The 11,600-nt window shown below is 46.2% G+C and overlaps 1 protein-coding gene and 1 gene segment (V, D, J or C); both read left to right on the top strand.

Annotated features, from left to right (window-relative positions):
- Positions 1–261: 261 nt before the first annotated feature.
- LOC147270620 (uncharacterized) lies at positions 262–4,749 on the top strand. The gene is made up of 5 exons (XM_086205291.1): positions 262–357; positions 1,620–2,024; positions 2,143–2,298; positions 2,506–2,600; positions 4,446–4,749. The coding sequence occupies exons 1-5, from the start codon at positions 262–264 to the stop codon at positions 4,723–4,725; spliced, it is 1,032 nt and encodes a 343-aa protein (XP_086061417.1). The 3' UTR covers positions 4,726–4,749.
- Positions 4,750–7,957: 3,208 nt separating this feature from the next.
- Positions 7,958–9,630, top strand: LOC147270621 (Ig kappa-b4 chain C region-like). The segment is given in 3 exon segments: positions 7,958–7,971; positions 8,041–8,162; positions 9,025–9,630. Coding segments are annotated over 3 exon segments (465 nt in total).
- The last annotated feature ends 1,970 nt before the right edge of the window (positions 9,631–11,600 follow it).

Genomic DNA, 11,600 nt, shown 5'->3' on the forward strand with positions numbered 1-11,600 from the left:
AAGAAGTGTTCCCAGAGGAGACATTGAAACCAAAACACCACTTCCTTGAACATTATCCATGGCTTACGACTGTTTTTGGGCCACTTGTGAATTTCTGGACAATGCGGTTTTGAAGCCAAACATCGATTTTTCAAAAGGATTGTGAGGCAGACTGTGTCTTTTAGAAACATTGTCATGACACTGGCAAAAAAACACCAGTCAATGATTGCATATCATACACCTGATTGCAACAATCAGAGGTCAACACTGTCGGTGTCCCGGATGACTCAAGTGGCAGTCGATGTTCTAAATGACAGCATTAAGGAGTCATTTGCAAGGGAGTTCCCCAGGGCAGAGGTTGTAAACATGACAAGCAAGGTAACCATTTTAGGCACAGACTACAAAGTTGGAATGCTGCTGCCCTTTGGATCGACAGGAGGCTTGCCTGACTTTGGAGAAATACTGCAAATAATAATTGTGCATGAAACCCCAGTCTTGGGCCTGAAATTGCTGAGTGGATGGTGAACACATGAGGAGCTTTAAGGTGGAGCCAACAGGAGAGAGAAAAATCCTCCAGCATTCAAAACTCAAGGATACATACCCCCTGGCTGCATACAGTACAGCAGATGGTCGGATGGTGTGCCTTAAACACTTCATTGGCACATTTGAGGAAGTAGACTTGGGTTGAGTAATTGTCATATCAATTGTGTGCACACTTTGCCAGTTGAAAGAAAACAAGAACTTGGTGTCTTAAAACAAAATACATGAGTTTAAAGGGCTGTCCACACTAACAAATATAAGAATAAAACTACTCTCAATCCTGTACTCACCACATGGTACTAAACTAGGGTGTGTAAAGTCTGGAAATGTTCAAATGAAAATGAAATGAACCTGTGCAAGTAAACATATCTATCAACTGTCTAAATTTCTTTAGGTTATCTGTCAATACAGCTGAGGACAACACTTCCCAACAACAATGGCGGTCCGGTTACGAGTCCTAATAGAAGAACAAAACATACAGAAGCTGATGCTTCCGGCAGGAATGCCTAATACAGTGGAAGACCTTGTTTCAGTTGTTGGTAAAACTTTCCAGTTACATGGGGAATTTGGACTATTATATGAAGACGAAGACTTTGGGAACCATTTTTTTACTCTTACCTCAACTGCGGATCTGCACCACAAGGCCACTGTGAAAGTGGTAAGAAAAGAACCACTGATCACCCTTGACCTACACCCACTACCACTGGATGAATCAGGACTGTCCTCAACAGTGAGCTCACTGGACACCACTCATGAGAGTAAAAGTGAATTTGACACCCATCCGGGAGATCCTGATCCATCCTCTCAAGTGTCTGTGCATCGTCCAGCTCAAAGACACCATCATTCTCCCTGGTTCATGCTGCTCTGCTCCATGGCCAGTGCCATTTAAAATTCCACAGTTTTCCCGTGATGTTGAGCTTATCCTTGCAGATGCAAACAAGTCTTATCAAGACACTGGAATACACTTCCGAGATGCAAGTGTGAAATCAGCAATAATGCATGACCTTTCAAAAGTAATTTTCTCTGTCACTGCATACCCCACAAATGAGCAAACAACCTCAGTGTCTGAAGCCCTTGTTCAGAAGTTTCCATGCCTTCAGGAGCCGGGATCGTTTGCTGGGTTATACGGCTGGCAGCAGCGCATCAAGTACCAAATGCACAATTACCGTGCCAAGCTAGAGTCACCAAAATATGCCTATCCTGAAGTAGAAGTCAACACATTAAGGAGGAAGCATCCAGACGGTAAAGGTCCCGCTAAAAATGTGAAAAAGCCAAAGAAAGCCGAGGTAAATGATCTCCCTCCGCATCCTGCTGGAGAAGATGAAGACCCGTTGGAGAATGAGAGACTTGAATTGATCAGTGAAATAAAAAAGAAGAATAATGCAAAGACAATCGCAGAAAAAATGTCCAAAACCTTTTCAAGTCGAAGAGTCGAAGTGGTGACCCTCAGCCCATCCATCAGTGTCTTCAAAGAAAGGTGGCCCGCATTATTCAGTGAGGCTCAGGTGAGAATGTTTGATCATCTTTCTCTCCACCAAGAAACATTCATTTGTTTACTTTAACTTTGATGTCTGGTGTCTGCCATTGAACGTTTCGTACACTGTTCATTGACTCGTTCACCACATCAAAGAAGAGTTCCGTCGTATGACGACAATGTCCTTGGAGGGGACATTCATGCTTAAACTTGATGGGTACACACCCCGTCTTCTGCAGCTGATGCGTGCAAAAGGAGGAGCTACTGGTTCCAAGATGCGTCCTCTGCTGGACTCTATAAATGAGGTATGTTTGCTTTGAGGAATGAGCAAGATGTGATTGAAGTGAAATAGAAGTGAGATCATTTGAAACATTTGCATTGTCATCCATGAAGTGAAAGCTCTAACCAAGAGTTCATCATAAAATCGGTGAAGTGTCAAATACTGTGTGTGAAAAAGTGCCTTCAGTGTAAGGGCATGTAAACGTGTATTTAATAAATGGATCTCCTCACAGTCTCAGAGCATTTACCAGAAGAGGGATGGAGTTCTCCGCTGCCTCATCAGTCATCTTGGGGACAGGCAAGAAGAGCTCTTCCAAGACTGCCAGGTATGTTGGGAAGTGACTGATGGCTGACTGGCCTCCTTTACCTGCTTTCCCTCCTCCACTACCTCCTCTCCTCTGTTATCTTTTCTCCTCTCATCTCTCCCCTCCTCTCTCCTCTTCTCTCATCTCTGCTCTGCTCTCTCCTCTTCTCTCATCTCTGCTCTCCTCTCTCCTCTTCTCCCATCTCTGCTCTCTCCTCTTCTCTCATCTCTGCTCTCCTCTTCTCTCATCTCCTCTCATCTCTGCTCTCCTCTTCTCTCCTCTCTCCTCTTCTCTCATCTCTGCTCTCCTCTCTCCTCTTCTCCCATCTCTCCCCTCCTCTCCTCTTCTCTCGTCTCTCCTCTCTCCTCTTCTCTCATCTCTGCTCTCCTCTCTCCTCTTCTCCCATCTCTCCTCTGCTCTCTCCTCTTCTCCCATCTCTGCTCTCCTCTCTCCTCCCATCTCTCCTCTTCTCTCATCTCTGCTCTCCTCTCTCCTCTTCTCCCATCTCTCCCCTCCTCTCTCCTCTTCTCTCATCTCTCCTCTCTCCTCTTCTCTCATCTCTGCTCTCCTCTCTCCTCTTCTCCCATCTCTCCTCTGCTCTCTCCTCTTCTCCCATCTCTGCTCTCCTCTCTCCTCTCCTCCCATCTCTCCTCTTCTCTCATCTCTGCTCTGCTCTCTCCTCTTCTCTCATCTCTCCTCTTCTCCCATCTCTCCCCTCCTTTCTCCTCTTCTCTCATCTCTCCTCTTCTCTCATCTCTGCTCTCCTCTCTCCTCTTCTCTCATCTCTGCTCTCCTCTCTCCTCTTCTCCCATCTCTGCTCTCCTCTCTCCTCTTCTCCCATCTCTCCTCTCCTCTCTCTTCTCTCCTCTTCTCTCATCTCTGCTCTCCTCTTCTCTCATCTCTGCTCTCCTCTTCTCTCATCTCTGCTCTCCTCTCTCCTCTTCTCCCATCTCTCCTCTGCTCTCTCCTCTTCTCCCATCTCTGCTCTCCTCTCTCCTCTCCTCCCATCTCTCCTCTTCTCTCATCTCTGCTCTCCTCTCTCCTCTTCTCCCATCTCTCCCCTCCTCTCTCCTCTTCTCTCATCTCTCCTCTCTCCTCTTCTCTCATCTCTGCTCTCCTCTCTCCTCTTCTCCCATCTCTCCTCTGCTCTCTCCTCTTCTCCCATCTCTGCTCTCCTCTCTCCTCTCCTCCCATCTCTCCTCTTCTCTCATCTCTGCTCTGCTCTCTCCTCTTCTCTCATCTCTCCTCTTCTCCCATCTCTCCCCTCCTCTCTCCTCTTCTCTCATCTCTCCTCTTCTCTCATCTCTGCTCTCCTCTCTCCTCTTCTCTCATCTCTGCTCTCCTCTCTCCTCTTCTCCCATCTCTGCTCTCCTCTCTCCTCTTCTCCCATCTCTCCTCTCCTCTCTCTTCTCTCATCTCTCCTCTTCTCTCATCTCTGCTCTCCTCTTCTCTCATCTCTGCTCTCCTCTTCTCCCATCTCTCCTCTCCTCTCTCTTCTCTCATCTCTGCTCTCCTCTCTCCTCTTCTCCCATCTCTCCTCTCTCCTCTTCTCTCATCTCTGCTCTCTCCTCTTCTCCCATCTCTCCTCTCTCCTCTTCTCCCATCTCTCCTCTCTCCTCTTCTCCCATCTCTCCTCTCTCCTCTTCTCCCATCTCTCCTCTCTCCTCTTCTCCCATCTCTCCTCTCTCCTCTTCTCCCATCTCTCCTCTCTCCTCTTCTCTCATCTCTGCTCTCTCCTCTTCTCCCATCTCTCCTCTCTCCTCTTCTCCCATCTCTCCTCTCTCCTCCCATATATATATACACCCTTAAATTAAAAAATCACATGCTTTTTCTTATTCCTTTTTAACATGGAGGACTCATGTGAGGACCACAGAACAAACGATGAAGGTGATCCTGGTCCATAATGTCATGGCTGAGGAGGATCCCGCAGAAGTGTCAGTTGTGATTGAGGGCAACCAAGTTCTGGCTGGGTGTGGAAACCCAACCAACGCCTGCATGCTGTTGATGGGCTTGATCTGTGCCCTGAACCTTGAGTATCCCAAAACACTCCAAAATACCTTCCAAGTATTCCAGAAACTCTTCTTGGAGCTTGATGGAGCAAAGCTGTTCAAGAAGGTCAACACCCTCAAAACCAAGCTAATGGAATGAACTATTTACATCAGGGGTCCCCATCATGTGCCATGGGGGGCTGAGAGAATGGAGCTTTTTTGGTTTCTTTTTCAAGCAATCCCCCCCCCCCCAAAAAAAATCAAGCCATCAAAAACAAAAAAAATTGCAAACAGATACAATATTTAAAAAAAGACTCCAACAGATTTGCCTTTTTTCTTTTCCTTGTTTTCTTTTCTTTCTTTCTTTTTTCTAATTAGTTCTCTTGGTCTCTGGTCGATGGTGTCGCGAGTGGTTGGAATGAAAACCTGCACACTCGGCCCTCCATGGGACATGATTGGGGACTCCTGCTTTAACACTCTAAAAGCAGCTTCTCCATCGTTGAACCACTCTTCCTCTCAGCAGATTTCTATTCCCTCTCTCTTCTCGTCTCTTTACTCTCTCCGTTACACTGAGGTGACGGTGGGCTTCGTTTGTTCAGCTGGAAAACATGAGCTGTTCCTTTAGTTAAAGAAGCATCAATCACACGGCCGCTTCCATGCACCAGTTTCTACCTTAAAGACTGATCATCTGCTGATGTTTGATGCTTTATAGTTCTCCACTATGTTGTCTGTTGCATCTGAGAGAAATGCCCGCTATGACATAGTTTCCTTCACATTTATGACTGAAAATGGTCGACTGTAAAATGTATTTAGGAGCATGTTTGAAGATAAAGACCAGGATGAAGTGAAGTCACAGCAGCCTCTGAACCAGTGTTTGTCACCGTTCATGATTTCAGTTCGATGATTTCAAGAATAAAGCCGATAGCTTCTGAATGTTCACAGTCTATTTTATGTCATCTCCTGTCCTTCCACATCAGTGCTCTGTGATGCAGGACCACACACCTTTTGGAAATATGGACAAAGGCTCCCTTTATGTTGTGTCTGCTTTTAAACTTTTTGTTCATTAAAAACATTGACATTTTCACCTGTTTGTCTGAAGCAAGTTTTTTGAGGTCAATCTTACCTTCCTTGAATAATTAATGTTTATTTACTCATAATAATCAATTTTGAATAATAATTATTAAGTAACTAGTGTAGTAGTACTAACAATCAAGAGTAAATACTACCCAATTTCATTGAGTAATTAGTAGTTGAATGTACAGCGGAATGTGAGGTGAACTTTACTCAATTTATTTTAGTATGTCATAGCTTTTTATTTGAGGTACTTTATACCTAAAATATGTCATTAAATCTACCTAAATAAAGAGTGCAAATGTACCTCAGATTTATTGGGTAAATACTATAGGTGGTTTTTTACAGTGTACATAGGTTCATGTCTGTGTAGGTCCATGTGTGTATCGTTCAGCATGAGTGTCTATAAACTGATCTTTTGATTGAAAGGAAGGGTGATTTTGTTGAGAATGTGATCATTCAAAGTACACAGTGAAATGCTTTAATATATAAGAGCAGCAAATAAAATGGATTTTAAAAAATTAAAAATCTCTCTCTCTCTCACACCATTGGTCAAGGCAGACACAAAGATCATGAGAATCTGGATCTTGTGTTTGGCTTCAGTGAAACCAAACCAGATGAACCAACAAGTGTTCATTCTGGTGGTTTTTCAAACTTTCCAAAGCTGCTTTTATTTTGGCTGTTGAAACTTAGGAACGGTGAGTTCTCTCTTCTTCTTATCTTTAGTTCTGAAACCGTCTGTTGTCACGGTCCAGCAGCGATGCCTCTCGGTTGCTATGGTTACTGAGCTCAGAGAGAAATGAGCGACCGAAGACGAGTTTCCTCCAAAAGTCTCCTCAGCAGAGTCGTGTGAGGACGAGCAGCAGAAGTCTCAGCCTCCTGTCCCCTTTTAGAGCTGATCAGTCTCTCTCTGCAGGGTCCAGTTGTCCCTCCCTGCTGCTGCTGCTGGTTTTTCTTGAAGTTCATTGAAAATCCAAGCAGAAGCAAAGTTGATGTGAGTGACATCATCAGAGAGAAGCTGCTAATCTGATGAAGGACCACAATCAGGATGAAGAATTGGTGATGAAGATCACAACGTCATCAGCAGAAAATCTGAATCCTAGTTCTTCTAGTTCTAGTTCTTCTCATCAAGCCTGTGTGTGTGTGTGTGTGTGTGTGTGTGTGTGTGTGTGTGTGTGTGTGTGTGTGTGTGTGTGTGTGTGTCAGCAGCTCCCAGCTGCAGCAGTCAGTTCAGTTTCACTTCAGTGTGGCTGAGGGAGGTTTTTGTACGATGGTTTTTCACAGTGTGAACACCCACTGACTGTTGATGCTGTGAAGACTCTGACAGTGATAAACGGCTGCATCTTCAGCCTGAACTCCACTGATGGTCAGAGTGAAGCCAGAGTTTGATCCACTGCCTGAAAAACGAGCTGGAATCCCTGATGCTCTCGAGGTTGCCAGGTAAATGAGAAGTTTAGGAGGTTCTCCTTCTCTCTGCTGGTACCAGGATAAATAGTGGCCATAACTGTTAGAGTGCACATCCTGACTGGTTGAACATGGGAGGGAGACGGAGGCTCCTGGAGCAGATCTCACTGCTGCAGGCTGAGTCACGGTGACCTGACCTCTGGACTCTGAGGAGACACACACACAACCATCAAGCAGCTTCATCTCAGAGGACCCATGTTGATGGAGGACAGCAGCTGGACCCTCTGGACTTTACCTGTCAAGCAGCAGCAGAGGAGCGTCCAGACGAGGGCGGAGGTCAACGCCATGTTTCTGATGAGCAGATTTCTGTGGCTTCTGTTGTGGTGACGGACAGCTGTCAGTCATCCAGGGTTCAAGTCTCAGGACTATAAAGTGTCCCGGAGCACTGGAGCATGGTGCTGCTGATGCAAAGTGTCTCTCTATGGAAATGTTCAGAGGGACTCAGCAGAGACGTGGACGCTCTGATGCTGCTGCTGCATCCGTCAATCAATCAATCACCTGATCAGAGTATTGATCAGGATGTGTCAGAGCTCCTTTTTTTAGCTGCTCTGACCTTCATGTGATGAGTACGGAGCCCTGGAGAGGCCAGAGAGACAGAAAACACATGTTGGAGCCAGATGTTGCTCCCACAATGGGATTCATTTGATTTTTTAATGATGAACCTCGTTCATTTGTGGTCATCAAATAGAACCGGTTCCAAGTTCTGCATCAGAGGGAACAGGTTCTTTCTCCTGGCCATGGATTGATGAACTGAGGGAACTTGTTCAAGTCGGTCTTTGGCCGCTCTGGGGCTCCGTAGCTTCCATGACTTCTCTTCATTTTCAGGTCTAATCTCTTGATTCATGACCATCTAGACTATGGAAGCAGACTTGTTGACCTGCTGCTGTGCTGGCAGGGTTCAAAGCAGCTCAGACGTTTGACTGCTGGCTTCTGACTCAAGTGGGTGTGTGTTTCCCAGTCAGAGAGTCGTGTCTCTACAGTCAGAGGTTTTTGTACGGCGCCTCAATGAGTTTGTGTCACTGTGGTGGACGTTCGGTGGAGGAACCAGACTGGATGTTGGACGTAAGTTTCTGCTCAAACTCTGAGGAAAATGTTGTCCAGTTTGGTTGGAAATTCCATCTGGGAACATTTGCAGCAGAGTTTTTGTGTGTTTTTAACAGTTTGTGTGTTGATGTGTTGAGTTCTCCTGCTTTAACGTGGAGAACAACTCCAAGAAGGTTTCTGTCCAAATTCCTGTCAGACTGAAATTGAACTCCTTGAAGTGTAGAAATGATCCAATGGGTTTCCCTTCAGTTTGAACTGTTTGATGAGTGAGGACTGAAGTCCACATCAAGAAGAACGGACGCTTCCATTTGAAAATGGCCCAGTTTTACATGGTGAATTGAACAGATTTCATTTCATTTCAATGTAATTTTCTAATTTGCCGTTTGCTTGTCACTCATTTGCAGTGTTTGATGAGTGCAGGTTGAAAATCCCCTGTAGAATCATTGGTGCTGGTTGCTTCACTCTGCTTGGAGACTGTCAGCCTCAGTGAGGTGAACCCCTCTGTTCAAGGACTCAATCTGCTACAAGTCCATTCTACCAGCAGCTGAATCAGGGAGATTGGAATGTGTGGGGTTTCTTTGTTCTTCATCTTCATGACTGAACAGAGAAGCTTTAGTTGATGGCAGTTTTCAAAGTGGAGCTGCTGCCAAAGGGGCTTTCCTCCATTGTCAGGGTCCTGCTTCTATTTGGGTGGTGAGGACTCTTTCTGAGCCGCTTCTTGAAGGGAAGTGAAACAATGTGTGAGTGAGTGACTGCTGGAGCAGAGAAACATCTGACAGAAACTCCTTCAAGAGGAAATCTGCTCTCACAGTCCTGGTGTCCAAGCAGCAGGGTTTGATTGACAGCTGCCCCGTCCTCTAATCTGAGCGGTGTCTTCTAGGTGATGTCCCTCCCTCCCTGACGGTGCTGCCCCCCTCCAGCCAGGAGCTGCAGCAGGGGAGGGTCACGCTGGTGTGTCTGGCCAACAAGGGCTTCCCTTCAGACTGGAGTCTGGCCTGGAAGGTGGACGGCAGCAGCAGCAGCGGCGGCGGGGAGGAGAGCAGGAGCCCCGGGGTGCTGGAGAAGGACGGGCTCTACAGCTGGAGCAGCACCCTGAAGCTCCCTGCAGACCAGTGGAGGAAGGTGGGCTCGGTGAGCTGTGAGGCCACCCAGGGCTCCCAGACTCCAGTGTCAGAGGTGCTGAGGAGAGACCAGTGTTCCCAGTCCTGACCTGACTCACTGGGACTCTGAACTCTGCAACAGTTTTCCTCTGTAAACGTTGCCATCAGAATGTTTGCTGCTCCATTTTGATTGTTGCTCTCCAGCTTCAGCTCAATAAAAACCTCTTCATCACATCAGTCCCATGTGGAGCTGCGTTGTTCCAACAACACTGAGCTCTCAGCTCATAGCAGTTCTACAATAAAGGTTCCAACACAACGTTCCATTGATCCATGAACAAAGCAGGCAGTGAGACCATGATGATGTCACATCTGTCCACTGTCCAGATGTCAGAGCTGAAAATGATAGGATGCCATGTTCCCTTCAACAACAGTCCAGCAGAAAGCCACCATGAAGACCTGAGGAGAAGCAAGGCAGCTCACCACAGTCAGGAACTCCCAGTCACCTCAACAAGGTTTCTGTCCACTCACGTTCAACCAGACCAGCAGATCACCTGCGTCCCCACTGCCTCACCACCAGAGGGCAGTAGAATATCAAATCTAGAGGTTTGGTCCATTGTGTCACGATGACATCAAAGACGAAATTCTGAAATCAAAGAGTAAAAAAATTCTGGGTTCAAAGAATTCTGAAGTCAAGTTTTGCAAGTCGACCATGAACATGAACCTCCAAGTCTGAAGTTTAAACTGGTAGCTGTGGTTTGACTGGTTTGTTGTTTAAGTTACCAGGTTTGTAAATACTTTCCCATTCAGGGCCTTGAATTTCAGGGGAATCCTTCGACAAAGTCATGTCCAAATAAGAGCATTTCTGGTTCCTTGAAGCTGCCTTCGATGCTCAGCCACAGGTAAATCCCTTCTCCTAGTAACAGGACAAAGTAAACATTGTCCCCATGGTAACAGCCTCTCCTCACTGGTCACTACACAGTAGGAACATTCCTAAAACATGGCTGCAGCTGATTTATGCTCATTGTTCACGGGGAAAGGAAAGTTTGTTTGAAGGTGAAAAGAACATTTAGATTATTTTTGATGGTAAAACCAGATTTTACCAGGAGTTTCTCCATTAAAACAGAAATGTTTGAGTTTCAGCTGATTGGACTTCCTCAACAACATTGGATTCCATTCTTCTTTCACTCACAAACCAAAAGCTTGAGACCAAATGAGGGCTGGACTGTAAACTGACTGGTCTCTGGCTCGCGCTAAGGAAGTTAGCATGTTTGTGTTCACCACCCCTTCCTAATAAGATGTTTGGAGTGTGCAGTCAACGCTGGTCTGATCTGTTCAGATTAGCCACACCCTCATTGGGACTCAGTAAAGTGAGACAGGAAGGTTCCACTTCTAATGGAACATTTGAACGTTTGGAAGGAAGCAAGAGAGCAAACTGGCTTGCAGTGTGGTTCTGGTTCCAGTGACGTGTTCCTGGTCCTCCACCATCAATCCTCTCTAGTTCAGCTCCAACCCACCACAGAGCTCCAGGCCCCTGGAAGACTTCTCTACTTTCCTCTGAACCTCCAGCTGAAACCCAGTTTGCAGTGCTGTTTGTTCCATGCAACTTACTTGACACAAACATCAGCAACACTGCACTGTCATGTCAAAGGTTGGTTTCTATTTAATCACTGAGCAAACGGAGAGCAAACCAAACCCTCCAGGACGCTGCCTCCCAAAAACAATTCCCTGTGAATCATTCCATGACCTGGAAAACCACATCTGTCATGAACAGACTGGAATGTCCTGTGAGCAAAGAGTTCTGTGGAGGAAGAACCAGACGAGGCTTCCAAGACAGACGACGGAACACAAACATGCAGTCCACCCAGGCAACATGGACTCTGAGCAGTTGGTGCAGGGCTGCCACGTTTCATTCACTAGCAAACATTCTATGATACCCAGCAGACTACAAACTACTGGGGTGTCACCACTGACTCTACTTTAAACAACTGGACTCACATCCAGTTTGAAGGTTTCTGACTTGGATCAACTTCATATTTTTATGTAACGGCCTCAAGAAATGGAAAAATGTAGAATGTTCATGTCATTACATGTCATTCTCCATAGGGTCACTAGGGGGCAGCACCTACCTGCATCACCAATATGAGCCTTCAGTCTGTCAGGTGGTAGAATTCAGTCAGGGAGCGTCTGCTTGTTGCTTGTTCATTTGTGTTTGTGTCCACGGTGAAGCCAGAATCAGGCTAGATTTTAGTTCTGATTCACCAGTGAACAATGTGGAAGAGTTTTTGGCTCAGTGGGGCTCACAGACGCTCTGAGAACCTCAGTGTTCTGTGGGTTCTCACTGCGGCTGTTGAAGATG

The sequence above is a fragment of the Aulostomus chinensis genome, chromosome 1 (genome assembly GCF_037954235.1).
Source record: "Aulostomus chinensis isolate RoL2024-O1b breed Wild chromosome 1, RoL_Achi_v1.0, whole genome shotgun sequence".
Lineage (NCBI taxonomy): Eukaryota > Metazoa > Chordata > Actinopteri > Syngnathiformes > Aulostomidae > Aulostomus > Aulostomus chinensis.

Excerpts from the sequence above, each read along its gene's own strand:
- LOC147270620 (XM_086205291.1), top strand. The coding sequence starts at position 262 with ATGACTCAAGTGGCAGTCGATGTTCTAAATGACAGCATTAAGGAGTCA. Across the intron at positions 358-1,619 it reads TTGTAAACATGACAAGCAAG|GAGCCGGGATCGTTTGCTGG; the intron begins GTAACCATTTTA and ends CCATGCCTTCAG. Across the intron at positions 2,601-4,445 it reads CTCTTCCAAGACTGCCAGGT|CACAGAACAAACGATGAAGG; the intron begins ATGTTGGGAAGT and ends TCATGTGAGGAC.